General features: G+C 50.2%; 8 protein-coding genes across 8 annotated transcripts; 5 read left to right on the top strand and 3 right to left on the bottom strand.

Moving 5' to 3' along the window:
- Positions 1 to 349: 349 nt before the first annotated feature.
- CTAM01_14745 (uncharacterized protein) lies at positions 350 to 871 on the bottom strand (the record flags this gene model as incomplete). Its single annotated transcript, XM_060530744.1, has 1 exon — positions 350 to 871. One exon carries the CDS (start codon positions 869 to 871, stop codon positions 350 to 352), a length of 522 nt encoding a protein of 173 aa, XP_060374668.1.
- Positions 872 to 1,466: 595 nt separating this feature from the next.
- Positions 1,467 to 2,526, top strand: CTAM01_14746 (necrosis inducing protein; the record flags this gene model as incomplete). Its single annotated transcript, XM_060530745.1, has 3 exons — positions 1,467 to 1,813; positions 1,882 to 2,332; positions 2,374 to 2,526. 3 exons carry the CDS (start codon positions 1,467 to 1,469, stop codon positions 2,524 to 2,526), a joined length of 951 nt encoding a protein of 316 aa, XP_060374669.1.
- A 696-nt stretch (positions 2,527 to 3,222) lies between these two features.
- Positions 3,223 to 4,217, bottom strand: CTAM01_14747 (NPP1 domain-containing protein; the record flags this gene model as incomplete). The annotated part of the gene is made up of 2 exons (XM_060530746.1): positions 3,223 to 3,883; positions 3,970 to 4,217. The coding sequence occupies 2 exons, from the start codon at positions 4,215 to 4,217 to the stop codon at positions 3,223 to 3,225; spliced, it is 909 nt and encodes a 302-aa protein (XP_060374670.1).
- Positions 4,218 to 6,469: 2,252 nt separating this feature from the next.
- On the top strand, positions 6,470 to 7,111 carry CTAM01_14748 (uncharacterized protein; the record flags this gene model as incomplete). Its single annotated transcript, XM_060530747.1, has 2 exons — positions 6,470 to 6,554; positions 6,636 to 7,111. The coding sequence occupies 2 exons, from the start codon at positions 6,470 to 6,472 to the stop codon at positions 7,109 to 7,111; spliced, it is 561 nt and encodes a 186-aa protein (XP_060374671.1).
- A 320-nt stretch (positions 7,112 to 7,431) lies between these two features.
- On the bottom strand, positions 7,432 to 8,394 carry CTAM01_14749 (uncharacterized protein; the record flags this gene model as incomplete). Its single annotated transcript, XM_060530748.1, has 1 exon — positions 7,432 to 8,394. One exon carries the CDS (start codon positions 8,392 to 8,394, stop codon positions 7,432 to 7,434), a length of 963 nt encoding a protein of 320 aa, XP_060374672.1.
- A 1,752-nt stretch (positions 8,395 to 10,146) lies between these two features.
- On the top strand, positions 10,147 to 10,505 carry CTAM01_14750 (uncharacterized protein; the record flags this gene model as incomplete). The annotated part of the gene is made up of 3 exons (XM_060530749.1): positions 10,147 to 10,251; positions 10,334 to 10,378; positions 10,437 to 10,505. The coding sequence occupies 3 exons, from the start codon at positions 10,147 to 10,149 to the stop codon at positions 10,503 to 10,505; spliced, it is 219 nt and encodes a 72-aa protein (XP_060374673.1).
- Positions 10,506 to 11,716: 1,211 nt separating this feature from the next.
- CTAM01_14751 (NADPH-dependent FMN reductase) lies at positions 11,717 to 12,346 on the top strand (the record flags this gene model as incomplete). Its single annotated transcript, XM_060530750.1, has 1 exon — positions 11,717 to 12,346. One exon carries the CDS (start codon positions 11,717 to 11,719, stop codon positions 12,344 to 12,346), a length of 630 nt encoding a protein of 209 aa, XP_060374674.1.
- A 375-nt stretch (positions 12,347 to 12,721) lies between these two features.
- On the top strand, positions 12,722 to 17,691 carry CTAM01_14752 (glycosyl hydrolase family 18; the record flags this gene model as incomplete). The annotated part of the gene is made up of 4 exons (XM_060530751.1): positions 12,722 to 14,541; positions 16,411 to 16,509; positions 16,583 to 16,632; positions 16,694 to 17,691. 4 exons carry the CDS (start codon positions 12,722 to 12,724, stop codon positions 17,689 to 17,691), a joined length of 2,967 nt encoding a protein of 988 aa, XP_060374675.1.
- Positions 17,692 to 17,761: the final 70 nt, after the last annotated feature.

Raw genomic sequence — 17,761 nt, forward strand, 5'->3', positions numbered from 1 at the left:
TAAGGGGTCTAATAAAAATAAGTCGTTCTTTTTTTATTATTATAATACTAATTACGCTCTCTTATTACGTTTTATTCTTATTAATATTTTAAGCTCCTAGCCTAGTCCTTTTTATAAATAAAGATTTTAAATTATTAAAAAGTATATAATATAGGGAAGAAGCTTATAAAAGCTAATTACTATTAGGGTCCTTAAAGTAAATTATTAAAATCTACTTTTTTCTTAAGGCGTATTACTAGCGCTTTATATATACCTAAGCTGCTCCTTTATTACTTAGTCCCCCCCCTTATACCCCTTAAGCTATCCCTTAACCAACGGGGTTTAACCGGCGAGGCCTGACAATATTTGTCTAACCGTCCTCCCTCTTAATAATGATCTGGTCAATGCCCTTGTGAGGAAGCATGCGGTATACGGCTCGGTAGAAAGGAGTTTGGTTGAAGATAGCCCAGTCCGCTTCCTGATCGGGTTTGACTCTGATCTCGTCTTTGAAACGGAGGCCGTACTTAGTGCGGTACTGGGTCATGGCTGTCTTTGTAGCGACGTTTTCGACGTCGTTAATAACGACCCACCACAAATCGTCGGGATCGATTCCCTCCTTATCGCAAAGAGCCGCGAGAACTTGGGACATGTACAACTTGTCCTCGTGGTCCTCTTCCTTGCCATTGTAGGCTAAGTACACGGTCATGGTTTTCTTTTCCACGTTGATTCTGACCTTGTCCAGCGGAGCGTTTCCCCCGGAGTAATGGGGACTGGTGACGATGTATAGTCCATTTTGGTATTCCTCAACCGTGTACCCGTGCTCTTCCAAGATACCGGCATAGACTCCCAGAAGCGAAAGGCTCAGAAGGAGATAATAGTAGAGAGAACGCATTTTGAATTGTTTGAAGAAGTAGAGGCTGGAGATGAGGATACGGCCAGAAGCCTCGAATCCGTAAAGTTTGGGAGTCTGGGAGTTTTAAGCAAGCCAAAGACCATGAGGATTTGCCTGGATTTGAGGCCATTAGGTAGATAAAAAATCTGATATTCGCCGATCTTGTTATAGCCAATAGGTCTCTCACTCGTGTCCTTGTGGAACTATCAAGGTGCCCAACCGAGTTTCGGAGCGACCGTCCAAATTTCCGTTTTTGCTTTTTCTGTTTTTCATACAATCACGAGATGTTTCAATCATGCTTCGTAAGTTACCAGGCATGGGGAAAAATTCTTTTGAGGCGTCTAGGTCGGTACGTTTAGCGTATACAGACCATGATGATCACTTAGGTAACTGAGCCTCATTCTCCAACGGGTAGTAATATTAAGGTTACGGCAATTCGTTGAAAGTGGATACTATCCCTAACGGCTCGACTCTTTATGCTTTCTCACCGTGATTCTCCGTTGATTTAGCCGCTGGAATATTGTGTTCGAATTACGAGATGATAGCCTCATTCTATCTATTCCACGGAGACTGCAGCCTTTTGACGCCTGCTCCCATGGACGACGCCGCCAGGTGGCCAGAGATATATAATAGCCAATGCAGACACTGGTTGTCATTTACCACCTTCTTCGACAACTCGAGCTCGACCGAAACAGTGAAGTTAATTAGTTTTGCAACTTTCCTGCTTGCCAGCGTCCCGAGTGTCCTCTCGGCCACCTTGCAAGCGCGAGTAAAGGACGTGGCCGTAGATGGCAAGTGGAAGAACCATGACGACATCCACTCTCTCCCAGCTGAGGCTGCTTCTGGATCTAAGGGAGAACTTCAACTTCGTTTTCAGCCCTTCATCAAAGTTTTGGGAGGATGTGTTCCCTTCCCAGCCGTAGATGCTGAAGGCTATCTCGGGTATGTGCACATCTACTCTGTTTCTGATGGTGACTAGCTATAAGATTTTGAGACTGACTAAAATGAAGTGCCGGTCTCAAGCCTACCGGCAAGGGAAATGGCGACTGTGGGTCTAGTGAAGGCCAGCTCTATGTCAGAACTGGCACAGTCAAAGAACGCACCGGAATCATGTACTCCTTCTACGTCCCCAAAGTCAACAAGGAGCATCGTCACTACTGGGCATCCATCGTGGTATGGATTTACGGTGCCGAAGTCAACACCGCGCAACCCGTGGGCATCAGCTACCAAACCGACAATGGAGTGTACAACATTGGCTCATATCCCGCCACGAAGTGGTCGTCGGGCGCTAGCCTGGTGGGCAGACCCACGCATCCGCTCGTGGCTTACTGGGGCAAGAAAATCGTTGGCCCGCTCACCGAGAACATGGAAAACACCCTCAACCTCCCAATCATCGACTGGGATATGCTCCCGGAGCCTGCACAGAAGCAGCTAGACGGTGCCATTTTCGAGCACACCTCGGTCCCCTTATCGACAAGAACTTTGGCGATAACTTGAACAAGGCATTCGATGAGGGTTTCTATGCCGATCTTCCGGGCGGCGACGGCGATGAGGATGGAGGTGACCCCACTGATCCGGAGCCGGCTGGCCCGATGCCCTCCAAGGCCCCACCGGCGCCCACCGCTTCGCACAAGCCTCTGCCGTCAGGTATCTAATAGAACTCAAAACAGTAGGCAGATCGGCGAAAACTTACCAATTGTATTCACGGTGGATAGTGGCCAGTATCACATAAACATCAGGCGGATGTGCTTAGTTCAGGTCTATAAAGCCAAAATTAGGGGGTTATCTACTCCGAAGTAAGATAGATATTTGTTAAATTCTGCGGTTAAGTCACATTTGTTAATTGCTATATCACAACATGAAAAATTTGTTCCCATCGAAGGGGCACGCAACTATGACGCCTCAACTGAGATGTTCCGATCTGAACGCTCAACGTCGCTGTGCTATAACGTTCAGGAGACAGTCTGGGATACGCAGTACATATAATGACTGGGGCTAAAGAAATCTGTAGATCATGCTGATAATCTTGAGTTGAACTTTTAGAAACGTTCATCAAGAGCTGCGACACTATCTAGCCTGCTCCGAAGAGTTTTAGAACTGTACACTGGACACTTGAAGTAGATGTTATCATGTATCTAAGCTCTCATGTGGTGAACTAGTTCAGAAATTAAGACTTATTATTCCTCGTCTAAGTATCGGATGGCCTTTTAAAGTTCTTTATGGACAAACCGGTGAACGAATTGTAAATAGATCAGTACGGACAGACTTTCGTCCGATCGTTCACCCGAGAACTGCCGCCTAACCCAACTGTCGAAAGCCGAACCACTTCTTCCAAACTAGGTAGTCATTGATTATTTGTCCAAGCCGGTAGGCTCGGCAGCCGCGGCCGTTGTAGTGACAGGCGGGTCATCGGCTGGAGGCACATCATTTGAAGGGCAGTCAGGCTCCTTCTTTACACCAGCATAGAAACCATCACGGTAGGCAGCGTCAATCTGAGCCTGGAAGTGCTCGTCTGTGAAGGGAACCTGTGTCTTCTCGTACTTGACGTCCGTCAACGCCTGCTTTGCGAGCGCGGGGAGGGAATCCCAGCTGATGAGGGTACGCTCGAAAAGCTTATCACCATCGGCGCCGGTGAAGGGCGCGATGGCTTCGTCGTGAATTTGGATCTTGGGGTGTGTAGCCATATCGATGCCAACATCCGAGGACCTGAAAGAGACTTCTCCGGCAGAAGCCGAGCCCCAGTTCAGGTGGTCAGTGGTGTAGGAGATTCCGACGGGCCAGATGGACGTGATGTCGCTGTCGTCGCAGCCGAAGCGGTTGACCCAGACAACGACACTAGCCCAGTAGTGGCGGTGACCGTTGTTATTTCCCTTGGCCCAACGGACCTTGGGCATGTAATAACTGTAGATAATTGCCTTCCGGCCCTGGCTCTCTCCACGACGGACATAGACTTGAGCCGAGCCACCATCACCGCAGCCACTGCGACCACCACCAGTAGGCTTCAGACCAGCGCTAGTTCACATCGTATCAGCATGTTTTCATCTTCAAAGAGTAATCTATGCCAGAGGAGTGACTGAAAACAAAGGAAGTTTACTTACCCAAGGTTGCCCTGGGCATCTACTGCCGGGTAAGGATCGCAGCCTCCCGAAACGAAGAGGAAGGGGTTGAAACGAAGTTCCAAGCTTCCACCAACGACTGAAGGCTTCTGAGTGAATGGAACGACGGCGTCATGATTAATCCAGGGGTGACCACCAGAGTCATCGCCATCGCGGGGCAATAGTGATGCAGAAACGGTCTGGGAGACGGCGAGGCAGCCCAGAAGAGGGCTAAGAGATTTCAACAACATGATAGCGGCAAAGGAGTGACGGTTAGCAAGAAGCAAAAGAGTGTGGGTAGATAATGGAAGAGGTCCCAGAGCAAAGGGAAACAGCTGCTCAATGTAGACTTTATTTGCAGTTTCACGTCGGGGACGCACTATGTTTCTTCATAACCTGGTGCATGTGTTGGTGGGCGGCCGCGGAACGAGACCAAAACTGTAAATAAATTGTCGCCGGGGAAAACGAGGCGATGCCTTACGATTTCGAGAGCAATTTGAAGGACTTAGGTAAGTGCCATTATGTCTCTCTTCCAGACTCCCATCTGACTCAAGATCGGATTTGTCCGTACGCGCACCATCAGGAGACCAGGATGTGTTGGTTCGTTCAGCGCGAGAGTCTTAGTCCTCATTCACTGCTTGGTTTACTTCTAGTCTTGGCCATTGCCTCGTTTGTTTCTCAATCTTTGCAAAAGCATCCTGTGCAAGGGCTTACTTGTGTTTGCCCCATCACTCTTCATTCGGCTTCCAGTATCCACTTGGTCAATGTCAATATAGTATCCATTGTCCGAGGTTAAGCCACAAATATGACGGCGAAAGGCAACCTACGTTTGGAAACATTCCAGTACTGAGCTCTCACAGTACAAATTAAGTATTCGTGACTTAAATTGGCTAGACTGAGGCAAAGTCCTAAGTCCTATAGTTCATGACTAGGAACGATCAACTGAGTTCGAGATTATTTATTAAGCTTCAGCAGTCTCTTGGCTATGGAATACGTCAAAACCATTCCGTGATTCGGATATTGCCGCCTGACGGTGGAACTCTCGGCACACGGGGTGGCCCGCCTCTAATTTGGACACTGTCCGTGCCGCAAGCTAGAATTCACGAGGAAATTCCCGTGGTTCGTCCAAGCTCTGGTAGCGTCAACCTTGTTCTGTCAGAAGGAACCGATTTTAATGAGGTAAAGCCGCAACAACGAACTACAGGCTTTCCAGCAGCACGCAACTGCGGTTCGCAGCTGTTTCAAGCACTGTCTACCAAGGGCGCGTTGTTGCCGAGTCCGGCGGTGCCGGCGGGAGCATGCTACCTATATATACCTTCTCTACCAGCGTTCGCATACGAATACAGACAAAAAAGTGAACAATGTGTCAATGTCTGGAAATCTTCTTCGAGTGGCTCCATCGGGAATAATATAGTCATGGATTGCAGGCTCTCTCACCCGTGTTCGATGCTGTTGATTGGATAGTAGCCCGAGTCGACGCAACTCTCCATGCCTTGGACCATGTTGGGCTTATGTGCCCTGAGTAACCGAGGTTCATATGAACATTGCGTCCGATCGGATTGCAACTAACCGTAGATATCTAGCCTTCAAAATCTTCTACGATCTATTCTTGAGCCTGTACTCCTTGACGTTACTGACATGCAAGAAAATGCATCTAATATCTGGGGTTGCTCATGTGCACAGGACACCTAGTATCAAGTCGTACCGGTATGAAATCAAGGCCAACTTCTGTCTCCAAGCTCTTGGATTCCTTCCAAGCACGGCCAAACGGTAAGCACTAATTTTTGCCTACTTAAGCATGCAATCCATGGCCTACAATGGCGACCACTCTTCCCCAGATCATCACATCTTGGCAAGTAATGAGGATTCTAGGAGGGCAGCTTATCACTTGACTTTGAGCTCGTATCACTGTACGCGGATTAGTAGTCGAGTCTAGTGGGTTACTTGAGCTTACTCAGAAATACCCAGAAGCTCATGATTGATCAAGTTTCTGGATGATGCATGTCAGAGGGGGCGCAGCTAGTCCATGACGCTTCTAATACAGCAAGTACCAGGCTTCTGTTCAACACATGTGGGATCGCCGAACCTCAGGCCATACACGCAGACTTTCAGATCTCGACAGGAATTATTGATCGGGGAGGAACTAGGAGCCATAGAAGCTTGAAAAGGTTCCCTCAAACGTCACTACGTCTTAGAATTCTCATCTATATGTCGAGGAGATATCTCGTCGTCAAGCTTAAGCCATCCTTTCACAGGTGATATAACCACACGCAGCGTACATTGAGTATTTGATATTCCGAGCGAAATGGAACTCAGATTCTATTTTATAATCTCCCTGATGGCAACTTTAGCAACTGGCCAAACCTGTTACTGGCCTAATGGGGTTCCGAACGATGTTGTCAAACCTTGCCCTGTTGCCGCAGGCACCGAAGCAGCCGCATGCTGTTTCGAAGACCATTATTGCCTGACAAATGGTCTTTGCTTCGAACCTTTGACGTTGACCATGTATCGTGGGGCTTGCACCGACGATACTTTCCAGTCAAGCGGGTGCCCCAAGTGCTGCGACAAGAGCGACATACCTGGAGGCGGTGAGTGTGGCTTCGATCGACAACTACTAGACAAACCCATTCATGAGCATAATTGCTAATATATGGATTCATGCCTCATAGACAGTTCGCTGCATATCGGCGTCTGGACTTGTGGTAACGCACGATTCTCTTGCAGCAACCTACAGAATTGTGCGACCGGCAACTTCACCGTCAGTCTTCCCGGCAAGATTTTATTGAACGAAGCGGCAAGCACGGATCTTGGCGACTGTCCCGCGGCTACATCGACAACTGGAACCAGCACTGTTACGTGCCCTGCGGACAGCCATACAGACACCCAAGGCAGCATTTCTCCAGGCGCCGCGGCGGGCATTGGCGTTGGCGTCGGCGTGCCTCTTGCAATTATTGCTGGGGCACTGGCTTTGATGCTATTGCGCGAGAAGAAGAAGACGGCGAATACCACGCAAACATTAGAGATGACTGAGAACGACGGCTCAAAAACTGGTGGTTCGAATTCACAGTTCGTTTGGGGCTATGCCAACGCGGTTGCTCCCGAGCTATCTAACCAGCAGCATGTTCGACACGAGCTGCCTCAATGAGGGTTAGAGAATGTCGATTACCTTAATTGAGAACCACTATTCTGTTCGTTGATAGAATTACAGTCCTGAGAGTATGTTTCAGAATTTGAGTTTGCTCCTGAGTTTTACACATATTGGATGTCTTGATTGTATGTTGCTAGTCTGTTGTATGAGTTGAAAATCTAATGAAATAGGTATCAATCTCGCTATAAGTGTAATATGTCTGTGTGACCTGCACACTCATCTGTACGTAGATGCAAAGAAGAATCGTAAACATGTCCTCGTACATAACGTCAATCAAGCAAAATATTCTGCTCGACGTTTGTTGATCCTGAAATCGTCTACCACAACGTCGCGACAGCGGCAAGAATAGTCGTCCAAAGCAGCGCCCTTGTTGGAGACAGCGAGCCGGCAAAGTTGCCTTCGCCCTTCTGGCCCTTTTCGAACCCTCGTTCGTCTCCACCGAGGTATAAAGCACCGAGGTCTGTCAGCCCGCCGTCGCCATCAAACAGCGACACGGAGTTACCGGTCCAGGCATTGGCCTCGTCCTTGCGGAAGGCACCGAACCAGGCGTAACCTTCGACATAGTCCAGTCCATCCAAATACGTCAGACTCTCGTTCATCATGGCAAGAGTTGCATCCGTGTCTTGTTTAGGGAGGGCCATCTCCGTGATCCAGTACTTGAGATCTGGCGACGTGGAGTTGTAGAAATCCCGCAGCCCGTTGAGGTGGTTCTTGAGGCCGGTCGCGTCGCCGTACCAGTGCACGGCGACGAAGTCGGTCGGGCAGCCGTTGTCGTCAATGTCGTAACAAGACTCGTTGAACTTTTGCAGCCACTCGATACCCTGCGAGGAGCCGGTGACGACCGGGTGGCTGATGTTCCACTTGCGAGAGCCGGAGTTGCGGAAGGGCACAATGTGCTCGATATAGGCCTTAGCGGCATCTTCTGGGTCGATGCTGCTGCCGCCAGATGACGTCGTTCCGTCGGGCTCATTGAAGGTGAGGAGATGGGTGGATGATTCAGGTAGTGCGTTGAGACGTGAGCTGAGGCCTGAATCTGAGGCATCGTCGACGCCGTGGACGAGCGGGATGAACGCGATGGAGCTGTTGAGGGCCTGTGCAGGCCATGTTGACCATGTGTAATACCAGCTGATCAACGACTTTGCGGAGGTGAGCAATTGGCTATCGGCTGTGTGGTCGTCGCCTTGGAAAGCCAGCCCACGTTTTGAGGGCAGGTCGGACTGTGCGAAGGCTGTGGAGTGGAGGGCCAGCGAAGCTAACAGTATGCGACTGGTTCGTCTCATGGTGCCGCAGGTACAGAAATGGTCCTTGTCTAACGTGAAAGAGAGTAGTGGTTCGTGGAGGATGATCCTTGTGAAATTTGATGCACAGGAATCGGGATCGGATGCAGCCGATGGAGGTGCCGGCTTTGCAGATATATCTGACAATCTTTCGAAACTCGACCGTCCAAGTAAATGGTTGATGTTGCAATGGACAGAAGAACTTGTTTAGTCGAGAGGTCTGACAAGCAGGATTCCATCTTGCTGACGGCTCTGTCACCCATCCCAATCATTGACCTCATTCGATGCCATCGCGCTCTTGGCGAGGGGCGACTATTCGGTGACGTCATATTCCCTCGTCTCTCAGTCCTTGGTTGGTGCCAGTTGGACTGGCCAAGGCAAGCCCCCTTGCAAGCCGCACCGCAACGGTCTTCATTGCTGACAATCTCACAAGAGAGAATTGAGAAGTTGATTTAGCAAGGGTCCTGGTCGCGGTCCGTCATTGGTCTTGGGTCTAGACATGTGTTTAGCAGGGAGTGGTGCCATGGAAAAAAAGACTCCCGTTCAGTTGCGGTTGTCGGCGATGAGGCCCAGCACGCCCCTGTCAGATCATGTCATCGGTTCGCCCAGCGCGGTGGAGTAGCGCAGTGAGTGCACGCACTCTGAACTTGAACGGTTAATGAGCTAAGATAGGGAGCTTCCGCGGCAAGACAAAATCAAGCCCGACACTTGACTGCACTGCATACTGTACCAAGTGCACAATCGCAGAGGCACTGCAAATTGTTGCGACGCTGATCGAGAAAAGGATATGTGATGCAGTGGATTTAACCATAACTAGGTAGAGATCGAGACTCTGAAACCGCGGAAGATACCCAGCCAGTGCTCCTCCTCTTGTCGTTCATGGAGTAGTGCTTTTTTGGCACAATTTAATCTACGTGGATAGACAAAACTACTATACATTGACTTCCACCAATCGAAGCCCAACTTAAGCACCTCACATATGATTCCCTAGAAACCACATGTTGGGTAACGCATGTCGAATTGATTCCAAGTTACTCGGAGCCTCGGGAACATGGACGATTTAAAAGACTGCCCCCACATCACTCACAAATACGGGCGGACTTCGCAGCTGAACCCGCCTCAATGTCTTTAGGAGTTATTGCCTCCCCTCAGTATGCCACATCCCGTTTCAACTTCCAGGGCTCAAGTTGGCCGGAGCTCAACAGATGCTTTAACGCTGTATGAAGAAGCCGGCATTCCGTTGCAAACTCCATCATCTGAGCCGAGAGCGAGTCAGAGTCAACTACAAAATAGGCGGGTCTCGTCTCATATTTATCAACAGCGAACTTAATTGCACTACATGGAAGCCCGGTAGCAACTAAGAAATGGAGTTATCCGCCAGGTATATGTAGTCGACATAGTAGATACAGGATGCAGCCATTAGTGCGCACACGAATTGCTGCTGCTTGGTTCCGCAGGCACGTCCTTTACTCTATTTACGACAAGTCCAGTATCCGTACACTGCAGCTTTTCTTCCCTTGAGACATCATTCCAAAAACTTTCTTTTATGATGTGGATCTCTCTTGACTCTGTACGGACTGCGGAGCTTGAGCCAATTGTAGATGATATAAGTACAAATAGTCCTACAACATCCACATTGACAATACTAATACCTGATTAATCACATCAATCACACTTCACAATCACCAAAATTTTAACACCTAGCTATCGAGCTCAATCTTCTGCACCAAGCATCTTTCCGAGTACAGATTCATAATGCACTTCCAATCCACAACCCTCTTCCTTGCCGCCGCTGTCATCTTCCAGGGTGTTTCTGCGCAATTTTGCACTGGCCCTCCCTCAGACTGCAATTTTGAAGACGTAAGATTGCTCACTTGTCACTGAATTCTGGATGATCTCCAGGCACTGGAAAGATTAGGTGTTAACATTCCACTTATTGTAGTGCAGAATCAATTACGCTGATCCATGGGCGATCTGCAAGTCAAAGGTTCGTTTTCACTGCAAAAGAGCTCTGCGGTTTGGCTTTATAGCTGACTTGTATCTAGTGCACACCTGATTCAGGCCGAGATGCCGCTGTTTCCTGCTGCTCCGGATCGTTGTACTGTCCTGCATGAATAAGTACAGTACAATGTAACTGAGAAAGGAAAAAGGTTATGTGCAGGAGCGGATCTTATGACCATTTGGCATCTGCATGATCTGCCTTTCAAAGCGCCGAGAAGAAACCATACCTCTGTCTATCGTGTCAACGCCATAGCAACAGTGAATCAATGTACATATCAAGCTCTTATTCAGCCGCATGAGATTAGTCCTGGTAAAAACAGTTCCGAAAACAAAGTGGCAAGCCCAACCACACGAAAGCCATTGCTTATATTCTCAGTGTCGAACCTTGTCTCAATCTTGAGCAGATATTCTCTATTCCCGTGTGAAGCAGATCATCTTCGAGGCTGAGATACAAAAAGGCCAAAAGCAATGGTGCCTCGAGGGCGAATCGAACGCCCGATCTTCTCATGACGGACAACAGTACGAGTGAGACGCTTTACCACTGAGCCACCGAGGCAGGGTTAACCAGATCATGGTTGGTGGTCCACAGATGCTGGCGGGTCAGCGCGGGACGACTAAGGCACACCGCTGATTTGAGTCTCACGATGCACCGACCGAGTTGTTGGAGATTGTGGAGGTGGTTCGTCGAAACATTGTACGGGGGAAACTCTTTCATTCGTTGACGTATCTCTGTGTGGATGACTAACCTCCGCGCGGGTCGCTACGTCTTACCGTTCCCCGCGCGCGACTCGTTTCGCCTTTCCCCAAGTTGGGATGAAAGAACTTAGACATCTGCGCGCGGGTGTAAGCACCAAAGAAGCCACACAGGGTTGGTACGAGGAGACACCTCTCATAGGCTGCTATGAGAGCGGTAGTCTGTACATGCAGTCTTTGGCTGCGCATCTGTCTGACTTCAAGACGCCTCTCGCGATCGATGCGCGCGGGTCTGGCGTGCTTCTGAGAAGTTGAGAACACAGACAATGATTATCTCTCTGACGTGGTCAGGCGTGACTGGAACAGGACTACTTGAGTTGATTATGAATCAGCGGCGTGAGAGCTGAAGCTGCAAGACTTGGAGACAGAAGCGAGTAACACAATTTAGGTGCACATGGCGTTGGCTGTTCATCTTTGGTATAAAAGGCTGTTTAGCCATCTTGCAACAACTCTTACTTTCGAGTACTTGCACTCCATCAAACTTCATCCTGACACAGGCATTGTCGAACCTTTGCAAAATTCAGTCAAATCGCAGACATTCTGATCTCCAATCTTTCAATCTATCACTGATATGAGTGCCGCTAAGAAGGTTGCCGTCATCGCGACGAGCACTCGAACTCCACGCATTGGAACTAAGGTCGCGGAACTGGTGAAAGATACCATTACCACAGATGCTACCACCAATGGCATCGATCTGAATCTTGTAGAAGTCTCTTCTTTCAGACTTCCCGTCTTCGATGAACAGATCATTCCCGCTCAGGTCCCAGCTGCAGGTGACTTCGCCCACGAGCACAGCAAAGCGTGGAGCAGGGAAATCGCCAAGTACGATGCCTACATCATTGTGGTTCCAGAATACAACTACGGCCTGCCTGGCGGCACCAAGAATGCCATTGACTACTTGTATAACGAATGGATCGGCAAACCCATTGCTGTAGTCAGCTATGGCATCATGGGTGGCAACTCGGCGTCAGCGCAGGCGCAGAAGACGCTGGAGGGCATGAAACTCCGGGTTGCGCCGACGCGACCGGCGCTTGCTTTTGCGGGTGGGGCCGGACCGGATCTGGTAGCTGCCATGGGCCACGGAGAGATCGGGGAAGAGTCGCGGAAGAAGTGGGAGGGAGAATCGGAGAGCATACTCAAAGCCTTCGGTGAGTTAAAGGAGCTTCTCAACGCGCCGGCTCAGGCGAAGACGGAACCTTGAGAAAGTCTAACCTTGGAGAATTGAGAACCAACCGCCGGCGCCCATTGATGGTGGCTTGGAGAAAGAAGCTTGAATTTTAGCTAGAGCTAGTTCGTGAATTCTAGATCACCTAACCCAATTCAAGCGGTGGAACTCCACCTCGTAATATCGCTAAACCCCTGTCTACAGCATCGTATTCCTTCGTGTTGGTTGAGCTACTGCTCTGCTGCCTATTTGAAAGATACTGTGCCGCTTGGCTTTGCATTAGCCGGAAATTCTCGTCGCATCGGCTCACAATGTATTCCTTTATCACTCTTCGCCTTTTGTTCTCCCTTTTCCCTTCTTTTCCACCATGCGCATTTCATCGCCGTCATTCGTTTTCTGTCCTTCATCGTCATGAGGACGTCCGCTCTTTTCGCGCTCAGTGGCTGCGCTGCCACTGCCCTAGCGCAAGTTCATCTACCGTTCTCCCATCAACCTCAGCCGAAGGCCAGTAGCAATGTCGAAACCAAAGACGTGGCGGACCGTCGATCAGTTTCTGCGACGGATGTTTACGTGACGGACTGGAATTATCTGGTCAACGCCACTGTTGGTACACCGCCACAAGATATTTCCTTGAGGGTTTCTGTGCAGGCTGAGCATACCTGGGTCCCAAACGCCAAGTATTGCGACTATTACAACCATAGCGACTATTACGATTCTTCTTCCACCAGGAGCGCCTATTACCTCGATTCATATTCGTGCAAATACGGCGCATTCCAGAGCAACGAGTCATCCACCTACGTCAACCCCGGCACCGAGGACTTCAGCACCAGGTACTCGGTCGGCCGAGCTAAGGGAGAATGGATTAGCGACACACTAGGCGTGGCTGGCAGCCAGATATCCAAGATGATCATGGGCTATGTTCAATCGGCAGATGTATTGATCGGTGTCCTTGGCCTGGGTTTCAACACCACCGGAAGTGCACAATCTACCGCGAGCCCGAGCAGTACCTCGAATTATCCTACCGTTCCTGAACGCCTCGTACAAGATGGTCTCATTAGCTCCCCCGCGTACATTCTCTGGCTGGACGATTCATCCGCCACGTCTGGGAATCTTTTGCTGGGTGCGATCGATACATCAAAGTTTGAGGGCCCTCTGCTTCGTTTCTCAGTGCGAACAACGGGGTCATGGTCAACAAGCAGGCGATTTGACACCTTCATCACGTCCTTCAATGGTAGTAAGTCAGATACAGATGACCTACAGCCTCTCGGAGAATCTTTGCGTCAACAAACCGACGCATATGACACCTCGAACCTAGTGCTTCTCTCGCCAGATGCTGCTTTATCAGTGCTACCCGACGACATAGCCTTAGATCTTTGGGCTCTGGCTGGCGCTTCCTGGAATGATGACCTCGGCTACGCGATTATTCCTTGCACGGAAAACACCACCACGGGTCGCTTGGCTGTGCAGCTGTATGGATCGGAGGGACCTGTGTTGAATGTAGCTCTTGCCGACCTCGTGGTGTCTCAAGATGTTTGGTCCCATTCGGAGTGGTCTTGGGAGACCGAGTCGGCCTCCGAGTACTGCCTGTTTGGAGTCCAGTCGGAAAATTCCACCTCGACATACACGTCTTCTTCCTATCCATACTCCTTGGGCAACACATTCCTCAAACATTCCTACATGGTATTTGACCTAATCAATGAAGAGATTGGCTTTGCGAAGACAAAGTTCAGCAGCACGCAGACGGAAGATCTAGTTCCGTTCTCAAGCCACGGAGCTCAGATCCCCGCGTCAACGAGCGTCATGCCGGATTGGTGCTCATCTACCTCATCTCAATGTCGAACAGGTGATTCGGGTTCGGGCTCCGGAGGCGGATCCTATGGCGGTGGTACAACCTACCTGGGCGATGGCTATTACCCCGGACATCTCCCGCTGGAGGCAAACCTAGCCATCGGCCTCAGTGTCGGTGTCTTCTGCACTATGGTCATGGGTCTGTCTATCTGGGCCATCAGACGAGGCCGTCGCATTAGAAAGGCCCAGAAAGAGCTGGCTGAAAAGCAAGCCGACGTGGAACCCGGCGGCGAGACACAGGTCGGGGCCGCCGATGGAAATGCTTGCAACTTGGCTCAAGAAGCCTTGCGTCCTCAACATCCGCCAGCTGCAGTGACTCGAGATCCTTCTGTAACAGATGCAGATGCAGAGCAACGTGCTACTGGAACTGTGGGAACTGCCAAGTGAGAGAGTAGCGTTTGCCAGACAAATCCAATGCAACAATCAATTTGCGCATGCCTCGCAGCAGGGGATTCAATCGCTGAAACAATAAATTCATGGCGCTTCTGCCTCCTCACTCTGATCCTTCGACGATATATACTGCCGAGGGCCGGGGGTCAACGTCAGTTGCAAACCAAAGTAACGTGCGCTAAGGTAGTCACGAGATGTGGCAAGTTGATTGCCGGATAGCGACTCGGGAGGTAGTCAACGTTCACAACGTCGTAGTAGTTGCTGGTTGCCTAAATCTCGAGTATCATCCTGGCGTCGAGTGGTGGTTCGTTCCTCCTCGTAGATCCTAATCTTGAGCACCCGCTGCTTCGGTTTCCACTTGCAACGTTGCAGATCATATATCACTTGGAGAGAGCCTCATGGGCATTGCAGATGGCATAGAAAACCTCGGGGTCAACCGCCGATACAACTCTGCAATATGCAAGACATCAGATGGCAGCTGCTCAGATGGTGATAGTATCAATAAGGGTGCCCCTGATATAGCCGTTCTTGACGAAAGGGCGGAGCGGGTGATGTGCCGCTGCCGCCTTATCACATTTCCACCTTCCAGAAGGGAGTGGTGAGTTCCGTAGGATTTCTTTCGATGTGGTGCTTGGGCCGGGGTAACTCTGAACCGAGTTTGGCTGTTTCTGTTGCGGGTCAGTCTCTCTTTTGACAGCCTGTCTTGTTCAGTTGTCTCGGCAGTGCAAGTTGGCTTGAGTTATCAAAGACAACACCCACTCAATGGAATTGATAGTTGGCAGAAACACGTCACAAGTCTCTCCTATAACTCCCTTACCGCGATAAGAAAATCATAGCTTTTAGGGGATTCGCTAGAAAGGAAGCATGTGCTCACATTGGGCCTGTCCCAAACGGGCGATAAACCCACGCAGTGGAGGGTCACATTCGGCCCCGACTCGGTCATTCGCCCTACATTCGCCAAATTGTAGGCACATGGCCATTCAAGGGTAGGTCCTGAAGAATATCAGAACTCAGCCAATCTCAATGACTTTTCTTGTTGTGCTAACAGAGGAAAGTCGGCTACCACCTGCATTAGCCCCGGCCCCTCACCTCGCCCCCAGCCACTCACCGGGCACCATCGCCAAATCCTCACCTTTGGTGTTGGCGCTCCCTTGACACATAGAATTTCACAGCGAATCTCCGAGCTGTTACTTGCAACCAGTACTCTGGGTGGATACAAGAGACTATGGTGTGTTAATGGTACATTGAGCGGCCAGGCTCGCAGGTCATCGTCAACTTCATTGCTACCACTTGAACGTGACAAACAGACGACGCGCTCGAATTTTTGCACATGCACAGACCGACATACCAAGACTGAATCGCAGAAGCGGATCTAAGGGGTTTACAAGCCTAGTCAAAATTGACGACCTCATTTGAAGACGCGTAACGTTTCGCTGGGAATGGACCGGGTTTGCAAGTCACACCGAGACGACTGGACGTCAGGACTTGAACAATGACATTGTTGCTTGACGGCTGACTACTGTAGATAGCGTCTTGTCTAACATCGACGGACTCGATTAGTATAATATGATCAGTTGATCGCTTCATGTCCAGTGACGTGTACCTGACTTGCAGAGACATTCTCGTATTCACTCCTTTAGCAAATTATTTAACGGATCAATTCATACCGCTTTCAAGATGAAGCTTCTTCAATCATTAATCACTATGGGTGGCATACTTTCAACAGCTGTGCGCCCCTCCACGGCGGCGCCGACGAACATCACGGAGCGAGGTCTCCAAGGCTACACAAATGCAGTCTACTTCACTAATTGGCAAGTTGTTGTTAGACCTGAGGTGATAGAGCTCAGCTAATATCATTCAAGGGCGATATACGGTCGCAATTATCAGCCCCAGAATCTTCCAGCATCGCAGATCACTAATGTCCTCTATGCCTTCATGAATCTTCGCGCGACTGGTGAAGTGTAGGTCAATTCACAGCTCGACCTAGATGACTAGCGCAGGAACAGGCGAGCTAACATTCCAACCCACTCAAAGTTACACTGCCGATACCTACGCCGATTTGGAGAAGCACTATCCTACTGATTGTAAGGCTTGTTGTTCGTTGTTGATATAACACCGACACATGCTGACTCATTGGGGATCTAGCTTGGAACGATGTCGGCACGAACGCCTACGGCTGCGTCAAACAGCTTTACCTTTTGAAGAAGGCCAACCGCCGCATGAAGGTCATGCTTAGTATTGGAGGCTGGACATGGTCGACCAACTTCCCCGCTGCCGCTAGCACGCCCGAAGGCCGAGACCTCTTTGCTCAGTCCTCTGTCAAACTCATGAAAGACTGGGGCTTTGACGGCATCGATATTGACTGGGAGTATCCAGCCGACGCCACCGAAGCAGCTAACATGGTACTCCTGCTTCAAGCAGTCAGAAGCGAGCTGGACTCCTACGCCGCCCAATACACTCCCGGCTATCACTACCTTTTGACTATTGCTTCACCTGCTGGCCCCAGTCACTACAACGTCATGAATCTCAAAGCGATCTCTGATGTCATTGATGCGTTCAACTTGATGGCATACGATTATGCCGGTTCCTGGGATGCCAATAGCGGCCATCAGGCGAACTTGTACCCGAACCCGAGCAACCCCTCGTCGACGCCATTCTCCACTAATGCTGCTGTCAACGATTACCTCGCAGCCGGCGTACCAGCCGCAAAGATCGTACTCGGCATGCCCATCTACGGTCGCTCGTTCGAACAGACCAACGGCATCGGCCAGCCGTTTACCGGTATCGGGAGCGGTTCCTGGGAGAACGGAGTGTGGGACTACAAGGCTCTTCCCCGAGCGGGCGCCACCGAGCTGTACGATGCCACGGCGGTTGCCTCCTACAGCTACGATCCGGCCGCCAAAGAGCTTATCTCTTATGACACCCCAGCCGTAGTGCGGACCAAGGTCTCATACCTGACAGGCAAGGGCCTCGGTGGTTCCATGTTCTGGGAGGCGAGCGGCGACAGAAGTGACAGTGGAAGTCTTCTGGCGACTAGCTTCAATGCTCTCGGTGGCGCGAGCACCCAGGACCAGAGTCTCAATCAGCTGAGCTACCCTAACAGTCAGTACGACAACATCCGCGCGGGTGTACCAGGCGGTTGAAGTTGAGCTTGTGATGGTAGAGGTCATGTGTTCTCCGGTCCATTTTTTTCACATGGTGTTTGGCGTAGCG

The sequence above is a fragment of the Colletotrichum tamarilloi genome (genome assembly GCF_030869305.1).
Source record: "Colletotrichum tamarilloi strain Tom-12 chromosome Unknown Scaffold_133.1, whole genome shotgun sequence".
NCBI classification, from domain to species: domain Eukaryota; kingdom Fungi; phylum Ascomycota; class Sordariomycetes; order Glomerellales; family Glomerellaceae; genus Colletotrichum; species Colletotrichum tamarilloi.